This window comes from Lissotriton vulgaris, unplaced genomic scaffold, assembly GCF_964263255.1.
Source record: "Lissotriton vulgaris unplaced genomic scaffold, aLisVul1.2 SCAFFOLD_4623, whole genome shotgun sequence".
Taxonomy (NCBI): Eukaryota; Metazoa; Chordata; class Amphibia; order Caudata; family Salamandridae; genus Lissotriton; species Lissotriton vulgaris.
This window is the reverse complement of record NW_028248581.1, coordinates 12,313-28,241: the sequence shown is the minus strand read 5'-3', so window position 1 is coordinate 28,241 and position 15,929 is coordinate 12,313. Positions and strand designations below refer to the sequence as shown.

General features: G+C 50.4%; 1 protein-coding gene across 1 annotated transcript; it reads left to right on the top strand.

The window, feature by feature from the left end:
- The first annotated feature begins 13,384 nt into the window (after positions 1–13,384).
- On the top strand, positions 13,385–15,199 carry LOC147664055 (uncharacterized). Its single transcript, XM_086950019.1, has one exon. It carries the CDS (start codon positions 13,385–13,387, stop codon positions 15,197–15,199), a length of 1,815 nt encoding a protein of 604 aa, XP_086806145.1.
- The last annotated feature ends 730 nt before the right edge of the window (positions 15,200–15,929 follow it).

The following is a 15,929-nucleotide window of genomic DNA, read 5'->3' as shown; positions in this document are numbered from 1 at the left end:
GATCGACTCCTGGACGTCCTTGACCTCTTCGTGTCCACGTGGCTGCAGAGAGAAGCAACACCTCATCACCTGTTTGCACCCGACTTTGCCTGGTTCCAATCTGGTTCCACGGTGGTCACTGGTCAGTGACTTTGAACATTGTCCCCTCTGCTTTCAGGTCTTCACCACTTCAGATCCACCCTTGGATCCACCGGACACTTCTCCTTCACATCGCCTGCAGCATCTTCAGCTTCAAGCGCCAAGAACCTGCGTGTCAAAACCCAACGCCACTTCGACCCTGTGCACCCACTTCCTGGGGGTGAGGTAACATTGCAACGCCGGTGTCCCTACACTGGTACACACCTCTAGGGTCTGTGTCTTAAGTTTTTTTCCTCTAGGTTCAGCGGAAGTGCCCTTAAACTAACTTTGTACTTTTTACGCACCATAGACTTTGTATTGGAAAGTGCGTGCACTTTGAACACTGCACCCGAGTCCCGTGGGCCTCTCCCGACTTAGTCACTGCTAGTCTCGAATAGCTCCAGCGATTCCCAAGGCCCTAGGCCTCTTCACTTTCCTCCTGGTATCTCTTATACCACTTTCTTAGTATATGGTTTAGGTGGCCCCTAGGGCTCATCCATATTGTGCAACTTTTGTGTATTTTAAACTGTCTTGTGATTTAACGCTTGTGCTTCTGTGCTCATAAAGAGTCCAGGGGATTTTATAGTTAATAAATCAACATATATTTTCAATATATATCTGTGTGGTGTCCCTTTCATTTGGTATTCAAGGGGGTTGTGTATGGTATAACAGCTGGCTTCACATGCCTTTCAGAGTTTAGCCTAAGACTGCTTTGTCCACGTTACCACTAGGATAACTGGTCTACAAGGTTGAATTACAACCATCATCATAAGGGTTGCTTGGCATGGTACAAAGTGATCACTAGAATTAGTGAGCATTATATACCAGGCCAACTTCTCACATTGGTGGCAGCGGTGGGATCTGAGCTTGCTGTTGTTTTACCATTACAATCTTTGAGATTATCATTTGAAAGATCATACAGGTACCTGCTAGGTACATATAAAACAAGACTAGTATACTTAAGTTCTACTGAACTTAGTTGTTGTAGAGCAAAGGGAGTAGCACACCCTAGCTACAACTACTAGATAGGTTTAGTAGGTAAACACCAGTGTAGGTAGATTGCAACACATCCACCACACTAGAGCAATGTCTGGAACAGAGGGGTCCAGTGGACTTACTCCTGTTGAGAGTGACCCTCCAAGGGCACCATCCCAGTTTGCTATTTTTCCCTTTAAGGAATTAAGACAGCTTTGTGTCTTAAGGGGTCTGAATACAGGGCCTTCCCCTACTACAGACCACCTAAGAGAGCTCTTAGACCAGTCTGAGACTCTAAAGCCCTCTAAGGCAAACCCCACAGGAGATGCTGAAGGAGGCCATCCTTCAGAGGATGACACTGTAGACACCCCTGCCCCTATCATCCTGGTAGATGAGGAAGCCTCCACCACTGGAGCTCCTCAGGTAGATGAAGAGGAAGAGGAAGAGGAAGAGGAGGAGGTGGAAAGCAGTGAGTCAGATAATGACAGAAATAGTCAGGTGCTGGTCAGCAGACTGAACCAGGCTAACTTAAGCTTACTTGGGAATGAATCAGGTAACAACCCATTCAGACCCCCAGGTGGACTTAACCAGAAGCCTAGGAGGAGAAGGACTCACTCAGGTGACTCTGACAACTCCCATGCTTCTAGAGGTTCTCATAGTCACTCCAGAAAAAGGATGACTAGCCCTCAGAGAAGGGAACATGAGACCAAATTGAGAGAATCTCAAATTAGAGAGGCTGAATTGAGAGTCCAGAGACAAGAGTTAGAAATTGCCCTGGCCCAAGAGAAACTTGCTAGAGCAAGACAGCCTAGAGAGAGTGGATTAGGATCCACTGGTGGCAGCAATATCCAGAAGGATAAAGACAGGTCCTTTGATACAAGAAACCTGAGTAAGATTGTGCCCCCCTACAAAGCTGGGGATGATATCCACAAATGGATGACTGCACTTGAGAGAGCCTGCATGGTACAGCAGATCCCTCAGGAGCAGTGGGCAGCAATCTTGTGGCTCTCCTTTGAAGGTAGAGGCAGAGACAGACTCCTCACAGTTAGTGATGAGGATTCTAGAAACTACATGGTCCTGAAGAGTGCTCTGATTGATGGGTTAGGCTTAACCACTGAACAGTACAGGTTAATGTTCAGAGATACCCAGAAGACACAGACTCAGGACTGGTCTGAATTTGTTGAGTGTGCCACTAAGGCTCTGGAGGGCTGGTTGCTGGGAAGTAAGGTTACTGACTATACAGGATTGTATAATTTAATTATGAGAGAGCAAATCTTAAGTAATTGTCAAAATCAGCTTCTACATCAGCACCTGGTTGACTCTGATCTGACCTCCCCACAAGAATTGGGTAGGAGGGCAGACAAATGGGTCAGAACCAGGATCAGGCCTAAGAACCAGGGTGGTGACCAAAAGAAAGAGACTACCAAGCCTCAAGAGAAGGGTAGGGATAAAAGTAAGGAAAAGACTTCCCCAGGGCCCCAAAACTCCAAGAATGGGGGTGGGTCCCAAGACACTTCTACATCCCAGAAAAAGCCTTATTGTCATACCTGTAAACAGGTGGGGCATTACAAAACAGATAGCTGTTGTCCCAAGAATGTCAATAAGGAGAATATACCTCCAGGTAAGGCTCCAACACCTCCTGTCACTGTTAGCAGTGGTCCCCCAGGTGGTGGGAGCACCCCCAAGAATTTGGGTGGGTTTACTTTTGGAGGACAGGTGGACTCTGGCCTATCCAGGTCCCCTAACTCAGATACTCTTGTCTATGAGACTGGCATGGGGTTTGCCAATTTCACAGCTTGCCCAAACACTTTGAGCAAGTATAGACAGGAGCCCCTCATCAATGGCTTGAAAGTTGAGGCCTTCAGAGACACAGGGGCTAGCATCACCATGGTGGCTGAATGTCTAGTCCCCTCAAGGCAACTTTTACCTGATGCCAAATATCAGGTGACAAACATTGATGGCATAGAATCCAATCATCCCATGGCAGTAGTCAATCTTAGCTGGGGAGGTGTCACTGGCCCAAAGAGAGTGGCAGTGTCAGCAAACTTGCCTGTAGATTGCCTACTGGGTAATGATTTGGAAATCTCAGCCTGGGCTGAGGTTGAACAGCAAACCCATTCTAGAATGGTAAATCTCCATGGAAAGGTTAGTGGGGCTGTAATGGCTACAGCCCCAATTCAAGATGTCCTTCCTGAAAAGGTTGGGAGGGCTGAGCAAACCTCAGCCCCATCTTTAGATAACTTCCCTCCTGAAGAGAGTAGCAGGGCTGTACTGATAACAGCCCATACCCAAACTGAGTCTCCTCCTGAAAAGGTTGGTGGGGCTGTGATGGCCACAGCCCAAACTCAAACTGATACATGGGTAGTGAAGCCTGAAATGATGGATCACTCCACCCAAACAGAGAGCATTGAGGAGGAAGAGAAATCTCCCTCCCACCAGACTTTAGGAAAGGATCAGCCTCCTCAGGGAACTGATCTTACCCCTGATGAAGGAACTGTCCCAGAGGTTGTTAGGCCTGGCCTGACAGAGCCTCTGATGGCAGTGGACCCTTCTCAGGAGGGACCCAGTCTGGAGCAGGTAACCTGCCCCTCTCTACCTTGCCTTACTCAGCCCAGGGCTGCAGAGGACAAGAAGGACAGTGAGACCCAAAGGGCCCCCTGTCAAATAAAGCATCCCCATCAACAGATTAGGGGCACCGAATCTAGTAGCCCTAGTGAGGTGAAAACTTTAAAAACTCCTGAGGGATCCCCCTTAAAAGTAGTTAGGGACCTCCCCCAGATGGATATTGTTGGGCACAGCCAAACCGGGGACCAAAAGGCCCCAAACCTGACCTGTCCCTCCAGTAAGCCAAACAGAGGGACCCAGCCTCCAGCTTTAGGTAGCCAGAGGTTGACCCTGAGAGTACAGTGCAACTCAGTCAGAGAAAGAAAGGCACACATGGTGGAGAGTGATTGGAGGAAGCTGAGCCCTACAGAGGAAACTCACTTCAGTACTCCATCTCAACACCAGCCTTTGACTTTGCAAAGACACACCACAGGTAGAGATTCCCTATGGCGGAGACCCTCAGATACCCTTAGGGTGAGGGATTGCTTAGTGGACCATGAGACAGGGGGTTACCAAGCCAGAGCTGGTACTTCCTTATATGGCCACTTAGGCAATATAGGCTTACCTGGTCAAGGATAGCCTTATCTCCTTTCGTTTGGGGGGGGTTATGTAGGAAGGTGGATATCTGACTATGGTTACCCCCAAACTTTTTGCCTGGTGTTTAGCTGGTTTTTGACTTAGTTGGCCTGGGATCCTGCTATTCAGGGCCCCAGGCTGATTGCTCTCTCCTTAAAATGGACTCCATGTACCTTAGGTGCATAACACAATTGGAATTGGTTCACCTTATAGGCCCCTGTAACAGTGTACCATAGGTACCCAGGGCATAGGTGTAGCCAAGGCCTGCCAGGGGCTGCAGCATGTATTGTGCCACCCCTGGCCTGGCCTCCATATTTGACACAACTGGCTGATCACTCAGCTGGGGTAAGTTGGTGTAATCACCTCTTACTTAGGTACAGTATGCCTGTGCCTAACCCTAAACTGGACACATATGTTCCTATCAGCCACTCCTATGGAAGGCCTCATCAATCCTGGAGGCAGAGTGCTTGGAAATATGTGAGATGGTGCTCTAGCATGAGCTGAGCCTGTCTGCAGCTGTCGGGAACCACTCCCTAAGCTGTTCCGGGATATTGCCATACCATATACTCTTAAGTGCATTATAATCCTCGCGGTTATATGCTATCTTTGGTTTGGCTTTATCAAAACATGTCGAGTAAGGTGTCATACGAATTGGAATACTATCCCCTCGCCAGTTCTGGCGACGGGGATAGCATTCCACCCTTCTAGAGGGACACGACATGTGTGTAGCCTTAACCCTGGTTAAAGTTAAACAGAGCCTCAGCATCACAAAATGGATGCTGCCACCACAGACACATGTCTGACCTCCTGCTGCTGGGAGTCCTTCCAGCGAGGAGGGCCTGGACAAAGGGTTTCCTGCCTGGGGAGGTGCGAGCACCACCCCAGACAGGGTTTTGTGTATTGGGTAGGACAGGGCTGAATAGATTGAGACATGCCTGGGGCACACAAGGTGTCCCTGTGCATAAGCCAGCCCAAACCGGTTCTGGGGCTTTCCAGCCCCAGTCCTGGCGAGGAGCTGGACAAAGGAGAGGGGGTGTAACCACCCCCCTTCCTGGTCCCACCCATAGGGGAGGGACCTAGCAGGAGATCCACCCCTCAGATGGGAATAAGAGAGGGAGCAGTGCCATTGCACAGCAGATCATCCTGAAATCAACTTTAAACAAGAAGAAGACTGGACTTCGAAATTCTGCTGCACAGAAGACTGAGGAGAATCTCCCTTGTGGCCTAGGAGGGGCCACCCTGTGAACACAGGCATCACCCAGCACCTCGACGTCTGCTTTGCCGCCGCCTCCCGCCGGAGCCCGAGTGCAGAGCCTGACAAGACACAGCTTCCCAGACTTCTCTCAGCTCGATCCACAGTCCCTGCAAAGAAGGGACCCGTGGAGGCACCGAGAGACGTGGGAGCGGCCATCTTGAAAGACCCCTGAGACGCTGACTGCGCAACACCCGAGGCACCCTCAACTCTGTGCTTTGGGGTTTAAGAAGCCCCACAACCAAGCAGCATTTGCACCAAAGATCAGCCCTCCAGCTTCTCCACGATCTGCGTGGGGCCCTTTTGCTTCTTGCCGCTCGACTCGCCATCCCGGCCGCTTGTTACGTGGACAGCGGCCATCTTGGCTACGAAACCTACAATTTACACTGTGGGTCTGGTTGCACCAGACCTGCCCTCGCTCCTGTAGAAAGGAGTACCCGCTCTGACCTTGCTGGTCCGAGTAATAAGCCTTTTTCACTTTCCTCGTGGCTTGCATTAGCCAAGGCTTGTTTGCTTCAATCGAGTTGCCGACACCGCCATCAGCTAGAGCCTTTGAGGGACAGCTCGTGATCGACTCCTGGACGTCCTTGACCTCTTCGTGTCCACGTGGCTGCAGAGAGAAGCAACACCTCATCACCTGTTTGCACCCGACTTTGCCTGGTTCCAATCTGGTTCCACGGTGGTCACTGGTCAGTGACTTTGAACATTGTCCCCTCTGCTTTCAGGTCTTCACCACTTCAGATCCACCCTTGGATCCACCGGACACTTCTCCTTCACATCGCCTGCAGCATCTTCAGCTTCAAGCGCCAAGAACCTGCGTGTCAAAACCCAACGCCACTTCGACCCTGTGCACCCACTTCCTGGGGGTGAGGTAACATTGCAACGCCGGTGTCCCTACACTGGTACACACCTCTAGGGTCTGTGTCTTAAGTTTTGTTCCTCTAGGTTCAGCGGAAGTGCCCTTAAACTAACTTTGTACTTTTTACGCACCATAGACTTTGTATTGGAAAGTGCGTGCACTTTGAACACTGCACCCGAGTCCCGTGGGCCTCTCCCGACTTAGTCACTGCTAGTCTCGAATAGCTCCAGCGATTCCCAAGGCCCTAGGCCTCTTCACTTTCCTCCTGGTATCTCTTATACCACTTTCTTAGTATATGGTTTAGGTGGCCCCTAGGGCTCATCCATATTGTGCAACTTTTGTGTATTTTAAACTGTCTTGTGATTTAACGCTTGTGCTTCTGTGCTCATAAAGAGTCCAGGGGATTTTATAGTTAATAAATCAATATATATTTTCAATATATATCTGTGTGGTGTCCCTTTCATTTGGTATTCAAGGGGGTTGTGTATGGTATAACAGCTGGCTTCACATGCCTTTCAGAGTTTAGCCTAAGACTGCTTTGTCCACGTTACCACTAGGATAACTGGTCTACAAGGTTGAATTACAACCATCATCATAAGGGTTGCTTGGCATGGTACAAAGTGATCACTAAAATTAGTGAGCATTATATACCAGGCCAACTTCTCACATCCCGACAACACCGAAAAGTACCGCCAAACAGTGAAGGTTAACGGGCGCAGTAAAGGAGCCCTTCGGGATACAGGAGCCAGCATCACGTCTGTTAGGTGCACGCTAGTTCCTGAGTCCATGATCATCCCCCACACCTCCTGTCGGGTGATAGCAGCCGATAATTCTGTCCGCACCTGCAGGATAGCCCAGGTCCCGTTTGAGTGGGAGGGGGTCTCGGGCGATCTGCGGGTCGCAGTTCGCACGGACATGCCTGTAGACTGCCTCCTCGGGAATGACCTAGAGAGTTCCCAGTGGAAAGAGGTAGAGAGAAGGACCCATTTCGCCATGTTAGGACTGCCCCAATGGGCCTGTGTGAGCACCCGGGCCATGACCGCCAGAAGGCCCAACCCCGAGAACGAAGAGCCTGAGTTCCCCAGTTCAGCCCCTGATGTCCCCGAGGGCGGCGAGCACCCTACGGTCCTCGACCAGCCCTCCTCGAAGAAAACGCATCCGACGAAGGTCCCCTCGGACCAGCTGTCGAACCAGTCCCGACCCTAGCAGATCTCCCCGAGTTGGCCCAGTGGCGCCAAGAGGGAGGACCGTCCCGAGAGGAGTTCTGCCAAGAGCAGACCTCCTGCCCTGCCCTAGAGGGGCTCCGGCGACAGGCCGCAGCCCAGGCCGCTGGAGACCAGTCCGGCTCCCATTACCTTTACTGGGAAAACGGCCTACTGTACAGTGAACAGAAGACCGCCGAACTAGGGTCAGCCCGTGTGCTGGTGGTACCCCTACGTTTTCCGCGGACTCCTCCTCAACCTGGCCCACGATGTGCCCCTGGCAGGGCATCTGGGCCATGATAAGACCTTCCAACGACTAGTGACCCATTTCTACTGGCCCCACATGCGGGCTGATGTGGAACACCACTGCAAGTCCTGCCCCACGTGTCAGGCTAGCGGCAAAAGCGGAGGCAAGCGCAAGGCTCCCCTCCAGCCCTTTCCAGTTGTCAGTACCCCCTTTGAGAGGGTGGGGATCGACATCGTCGGACCTCTGGACCCCCGGACCTCCTTAGGCCACCGGTTCATTCTGGTTCTGGTTGATCACGCTACCCGATACCCCGAAGCCATCCCCCTCCGGACCGTGACGGCCCCAGTCGTGGGCCGGGCCCTCATGGGGATCTTCTCCCGGGTGGGATTCCCCCGAGAAGTGGTAAGCGATCGAGGCACGAACTTCATATCCCGGTACATGGAGTCCCTCTGGCAATAGTGTGGGGTGTCCTACTGGTTCACCACCCCCTACCATCCCCAGGGCAACGGCCTGGTTGAGCGGTTCAACCGCACCCTGAAAGGGATGATCATGGGTCTTGAAGAGCCCTTGCGACGCAAGTGGGACGTCCTCCTACCCTGCCTCCTGTTCGCCTACCGAGAGGTACCCCAGAAATCCTTGGGGTTTAGCCCTTTCGAGCTGCTCTATGTCACCCCGTCCGGGGTCCCCTCAGCCTGGTCAAGGAAGGCTGGGAGGCAGCCCCCCCGAGCACACCCCCCAACGTATTCTCCTACGTCCTGGCCCTCCGGAACCAGACGCGGAAGTTTCGCGAACTGGCCGAGGTCAACCTGGAAGCCAGCCAAGAGGAGATGAAACGCTGGTACGACCAGAATGCCACTCTGGTCGAGTTTCAACCAGGCCAACAGGTTTGGGTCATGTCCCCAGTGGAACCTTGTGCCTTGCAGGACAAGTGGACTGGGCCTTTTAAGGTGATAGAGCGCAAGAGCCAGGTCACCTACCTCGTTGATACGAAATCAGCCAGGAACGCCCTGAAAGTGTTACACGTAAACCGGCTCAAACCCCATTTTGTGCGGTCTGAGTTGGGGTTACTCCTTGCCACCGACGACGGAGAGGAAGAGGAAACGGACCCTCTACCCGACCTCCTGTGTGCAAAGGATCAAGATGGCTCCGTAGAGGGAGTGAGTCTCTCCTCCTCCCTCACCCCCTTGCAGCGTGAGGAATGTCGCCACTTGCTGGGACAATTCTCAGACCTCTTCTCCCTCAATCCCGGTGTCACCAATTGGTGCGTCCACGACGTGGACACCGGGGACAGCCCTCCGGTACGGCACAGAGCCTACCGGGTCCCGGACCGAGTCCGAGCCTGCATCAAGGCTGAGGTCGACAAAATGTTGGACCTAGGAGTGGTGGAAGCCTCCAACAGCCCATGGGCTAGCCCCGTGGTCCTGGTTCCGAAGGCGGCCGCCCCCGGCACCGTTCCTGAGCTGAGGTTCTGCGTCGACCACCGCGGACTCAACACAGTCACCCGAACCGACGCACACCCCATCCCCCGAGCCGACGAACTGATTGACCGCCTAGGGTCGGCTCAGTACCTCGATCTCACCAGTGGCTACTGGCAGATCGGCCTCACGGAGAGGGCCCAAGAAAGGTCTGCTTTCTCCACTCCGGATGGCCATTTCCACTTCCGAGTCAAGCCCTTCGGCATGAAAAACGCCCCGCCACCTTCCAGCGACTGGTCAATCAGGTCCTGGCTGGGTTGGAAAGTTTCAGTGCAGCCTACCTAGACGACATTGCGGTGTTCAGTGCTCACTGGCCCGAGCACCTGCACCACCTCTGGGAGGTGTTGGACGCCCTGCGTCGAGCCGGGCTCACCATTAAAGCTAGTAAATGCCAAATAGGTAGCCAGTTCGGAATTCGGTTAAAACCGAATCTGCCCGAAAATACACTACCGGTGTGAAAATCAGCTGATAAGGTTTAACCCGAGTGTCACCGATTTTCGTTGTTATGGCACCACTTGGCCACTTGATGGAGCCAAAGCATTCGAAGAAACGCTCCAATTTAGGCCGAGTACAAAGCAGTTTGGCATGTGTGTCACCCCCATTAAATTCGGGGAGACACATTGGTTGGCAAGGTTGGTGGGTGGGGCCAGGTTCCATTGAAAATGCTGTCCGCACTTTGTCTGGCCCCACACACCGAAGCACACCGCAGCACATTCCAGTCCCGCACGACGAGAAGAAGACGACCAGAGGACGACCGCCAGTACTGCAAGTGCTCTAAGGCCCAGCTGGTAAGTGAAAGTGTGTGTTTTGTCGCACTTTAAAATTGCTACAGAATCGTCAGCTTTGATGCCCCCTGTACCTTACAAGCAGGGGCAGAATAGCGGAGGGAGGACAGGGTTGGCCTTTTGTTAAAACGTGCCTCGGTGTAAATTACAGCGCCTCAGCCGCCTCTGCAGGCTCACCTCCTCATTTTAAATGTCTGTGTTATTTGATGGGTTCAGCAGGGCCCTGCCGCCCCTCTCACCCCGTGCTGAGCATAACAACCCACGCGCCGATGCAGCAGTCACCAGTGCCACACCAGCGAGTGTTTGTTGCAGGGACTAGGCATGTGTAGAGGGCTAGAGGCGTCATTGTTATTTTTATTTCTTTGTGCATTTGCACTCGCATTAAGGGGTATGATTGCTGGCATGCGGGGACACAAAACGCAGAGGTATCAGAGCGCTTTACATGAGCGCCAGAGTGCAGGGGGCGAAGGCAGACAAGAGAATGGGGAGCCGAGGTGTGAAAGGCCAAAGGGCCAGAGAAACACCAGGCCCCCTGCCAAACTCACGTGGGGGGGAGAGGAGCTAATGTGTTTTGGCGTCTGTTTAACTGCAGCCACACCCGAGTACTTCACGGGTCTGTACAAGACCATTTTACTTGTTGAGGCTTTCTTGTTTTTCACCCCTTCTTAGAATGGGGAGCTTAGCGCCATCAGACAGTCAATTTTGCACAGTTAAAATGTGCTTTGGTGTAAATGAATGTCGCGAGGCCAACAGATGCAGCGACTGCACGCATGTCCTTGCTGAAGCCCCAAAGTGTCCCCACTCGTTCATCGTCTTGGTGGTATTAATTAGCCGCTGGGACTCAGGGTTATTATTTTCAGATACGAAAGCTGGAATGTTGCAGGCGATATACACCTGTGTTCCCCTCATCTTGCCAGTGCAGGTCATTTATTATTCGGTAGTGAGGGAGCGCTGCATGCGTGGCATTCCATGTTAATAAAAAAAGAGGGGGAAAAGCAAACTCCCCTTGTAGAATGAAGATACAGGTGTAGTTACTAGCAGACTATTGCATCCACTGTATGAGGACTGTGTTTGCCCCTATGGCTCAGGTAAATCCCGGCAGGTCCACCCATTCTAACATCCTTCTGAGGTCGATAAATGAGGACCACCATTAAGTTGGCCATCAATAGACTTTTGTGTTTCAGCCAGGGGACACCTTCGGGGGGAAGCGTGCACAAATGCACATGATCGATCCCCTGCATGGTCTCCGTTCCCCCTTCTGTTTAAGGACTGGAACACATACAGAAAGAGCATCTGCCAGACACAGCGCTGCGATAGCAAAGTACGGTCTCAAGCGCTAGGTTAAACACATTGTAGCAAATGTCCAATTCCATTGAGTTTTACATTTTTAAAACGGATCTCCCCCAACTCATGAGAGTTGTGTACCTTCGTTGAAGCAGTGGTGGTGATTGTGTGCAGTGCGCTCTGACCAATCTATTCTGTATTGTTTGCCTTGTATTTCATATTTTGCTGATGTTCGCACTTTCTTAGTGCATTTGCACTCGCATTAAGGGGTATGATTGCTGACATGCGGGGACACAAAACGCAGAGATATCAGAGCGCTTTACATGAGCGCCAGAGTGCAGGGGGCGAAGGCAGACAAGAGAATGGGGAGCCGAGGTGTGAAAGGCCAAAGGGCCAGAGAAACACCAGGCCCCCTGCCGGACTCACGTGGGGGGGAGAGGAGCTAATGTGTTTTGGCGTCTGTTTAACTGCAGCCGCACCCGAGTACTTCACGGGTCTGTACAAGACCATTTTACTTGTTGAGGCTTTCTTGTTTTTCACCCCTTCTTAGAATGGGGAGCTTAGCGCCACCAGACAGTCAATTTTGCACAGTTAAAACGTGCCTCGGTGTAAATTACAGCGCCTCTGCAGGCTCACCTCCTTATTTTAAATGTGTTATTTGTTGGGTTCAGCAGGGCCCTGCCGCCCCTCTCACCCCGTGCTGAGCATAACAACCCACGGGCCGATGCAGCAGTCACCAGCGCCACACCAGCGAGTGTTTGTTGCAGGGACTTTGGCAACTATATGTAGAGGCGTCATTGTTATTTTTATTTCAGTGCCATGTCCTTGCAGTAAAAAAAAAAATTTGCTCAGAACAGTCTTTTGATATCCAACTGGGCACTCTGGACTTCTATTTCCTCTACTCGCATTGGGGTCCATGGCAGCCTTGCTCCCACTACCCGCAGCCCCCCCACCCCCACCCTCGCGCTCCAACAAGTCTCTTATCCAACTGTGGGGTGCAGAAGGTCTCCTCCCACCCATGAGTCTTCGACAGTGCTCCTGCCCAGCACTGTGTATGTCTCACGCCTCCTTTCCAGTGGCATTGCTAATCACAGAGGGGAGGGTTTTATATAGCGCAAACAAAACCCGGAGGTATCAGAGCGCTTTACATGAGCACCATTTGCGATACAACCTCTTCTGACATTGTTTAGTGCAACACAGAGTGCAGGGGGTGAAGACAGACAAGAGAATGGGGAGCTGAGCTGTGAAAGGCAAAAGGCCAGAGAAACACCAGGCCCCCTGCCTGACTCACATGGGGGGGGGAGGGGGGGTGGAGAGGAGCTATTGTGTTCTGGCGTCTGTCTTACTGCAATCGCACCTGAGTACTTCACAGGTCTGAACAAGAACATTTTACTTAACAAGGCTTTCTTGATTTCACCCCTTCTTAGAACCCCTGCATCTCCATTCTGCCAATTGCTGGAAGAATCTACCCCTCCACCCCGAAATTTGACTGTAGTTGCGCGTCTGGGAGCTATGTAAATATATTTACACCACTGGTCGTTATTACTGTTGAACTGTATTTGAATGTTTCATACTGGACACATATGGATTCAACATTCCCCTTTCATTAAGCTGAACATTCTCCTGACAATAGGTTACCTGACCTGCATCTGTATATACATTGCATTCCTTTGCAATTTTATAAAGCGTGAAATTGGCCTGAGGGTTTTCGACCACCAAGTATTAATCACTTTTAGGCAAGCTGGAGGTTAGCTAATTTGCATACATCCAGAAACTAATTCTTTTTTTAAAGCATGATGGTTAATAAGCATTTAGGGTACCTAGGATACAGATTTTTAAAGTTTTAAATCAAAAGCTAAAGATAAAATGGATCCTTATGCTATGCCTCAAATATGTGTTCTTCAATTTCACCAATTGGTTGGCAGCCTGTTCAGTGGCATCATTTTCTCAACAGTACACAACCGGTTTCTAAGTGTCTTTTTTTATGATCTACTTTGCGCAGAACAGAATGCCCCGCAGAATAAAGACGGCAGAAGATTATGTGCTGGAAAACAAAGATTTCATGGTTGAAGAAGTGCGTGGGCAAAAGATGTTAATTTGCAGGTTTTGCAGAGTGACTGTCCCAATAGTAAGTGGGAAAACTGCAAGCCGAATTGCTGAACATCTTGTCACCAAGACCCACTTGAAATTGAAAGAGCCACCTAATAGCAACAGCCTTTGCCAGATGTCTCTTGCTGAGACAATGACCCCCTTCAAAAGAAAACGTGAGGAAGAAAAGGATGTGGCACATGAATTTGTACGTGCCTTAGTGCAATCTGGAACCAGCTTACACCAAGCTGATGGACCGATTGGGAATCTATTCCGCAAGCGTGCACCAGCATTCAAAACATTACCAAAAACAACACAAATGTATGAGAAATACCTACCAGAGGTGTTCCTTGCAGATATTGAACATATTTCAGAGTTACTCCAAGGTGATGTGAAGATCTCTGTTACCATTGATGAAACCCCACAGATGCGTGGCGACCCAGCAGTGGCAGTGCTAATCACATTTTGTGATGCAAAAAATGGATGGCACAGACGTACCATCATGGCAGACCTGGATGTACTGGAAACATGCAACGCAGTGTCACTTGGAATGCTGCTGCAGAGAGTTCTTACCAAGTTTAACAAAGATTGGAGTGACATTGTTTGTATTTGCAGCGATTCAGCTACTTATATGAAAAAGTTATGTGATGACCTATCAAAAGCAATGCCTGAGCTGAAATGTTTCCCTGTGAGAGATCCTTGCCACTTGCTAGATGGTATGCTGAAAGCAGCATTACAATCTTCTGAGCTGATGAAGAATGCTATTGATTTTGTAGTACATTCAGGCGCACTGTTTCGTTATGCGCGGGAACTCAAACGCAAATATTTCTCATTTTGTGTTTTGTGTGGCAGCAAAGAAAGAATCATCCCAACTGTGTCATTTAGTAGGTGGTTCTCAGTACTAGAGGCCGTGAATGCAATATTATCTATGTGGCGACCCCTTACTGAATTTTTGCTTAGTGATGATGCAAAAGGCAAGAAATGTGAGGATCTTCGGGTGCATATTGATAGTGATGTCAAGAAAAGTACACTGTACTGCATCCTTAGATTTTTGCAGGAAAACATGACTGCTGTAGTGGACATAATAAAAAAACTAGAGTCAGAAAACACCCTTGTCTACCAAGTGTTCAGTATAATTGGTGTTGATGTCAAACATCTCCTCGAGAGTAGGCTAGACGACACTTTTAGTGACTTTGGCACGGCAACATGTTCCCTGTTAGAATGCTTGCCACTTGGGAAGCAAAGAAGTATTGAAGACCAATTCAGGAAATTTTATTTTACCATGCATGAGAAATGGCTAGCTATGATGCATAGAAATGTCCCTTCACCAACCATGGCGTTTGAAGTCAATGAAGCCTCACTTTGGTACGCTGCACAAGTGTTAGATCCATTCCGTAAAGGGGAATTTTCTCCGGACTTTTCAAAGTACAGCTTCATTTTTGACCGCTTTAATACCTCTGAGGGCATGTGCACCCAGTTCAACGCGTATGTTGCAGAACCTGTCCCAGAGAATGTCAACCTTGAGGTGCACCAGTACTGGCATGGGAAGCTACGTCAGTGGCCAGAGTTGGCAAGTTGTGTACTGGCTGTTTTGGCGTTGCCAGTCTCAAGTGCCAATGTTGAGAGGGCATTTTCACAAATAAAAGTCTACATGGGAAGGAAAGAGAGAGCACGAATGACTAAAGAATCTCTGAAGAAATATTGTATGGTGTACTACAATAAATTTGACTTGTGAAAATGTATTTGGACTTCATATACACGTACATGCACTGTCTATATGCCATGCATCAATGAAGAAAGCCAGCAATAATAAAAGCAAAGCGTTTCATTAACACCGGAAAAACACCGTTTCAGTTGTTTTTTATGGCGCGAAAATTAGAAATCACTGAAAAGCACTGTTTTTTTCAGGTATTGAAATCACTGGAAAACACTGACAAAACACCACCAGAATTTACCCAAAATAGAAACTGAAAACAGGAAAGCCTACAAATAGGACAAAGTTCAGTGGTATACCTAGGGCACCAGGTCGGCAGCGGCCTCGTGGCCCTCCTCCAACCAAAGATAGACGTGATCAATGCCTGGGAGACCCCCACGACCCAGACCGAGGTGCGGGCTTTCCTAGGGCTCACAGGGTACTACCGCAGATTCATCAAGGGGTACGGGAGTATTGTAGGCCCCCTCACCGAGTTGACAGCCAAGGCCAACCCCAAGAAGGTTATCTGGACCCCCGCCTGTCAGAAGGCCTTTGAAGAATTGAAAGAGGCCATGTGCACCGCTCCAGTCCTACAGGCCCCTGACTACTCCCGAGAGTTCGTGGTTCAGACCGACGCCTCTGAGCATGGCATCGGGCCGTGCTCTCCCAAGTGGACGACAAGGGGATGGATCATCCGGTAGCCTTTATCAGCCGGAGGCTACTACCCCGGGAGCAGAGATGGAGCACCATCGAGCGAGAGGCCTTCGCAGTA

What these genes read in the sequence shown, in the direction of transcription:
- LOC147664055 (XM_086950019.1), top strand. Translation starts at nt 13,385, where the DNA reads ATGCCCCGCAGAATAAAGACGGCAGAAGATTATGTGCTGGAAAACAAA.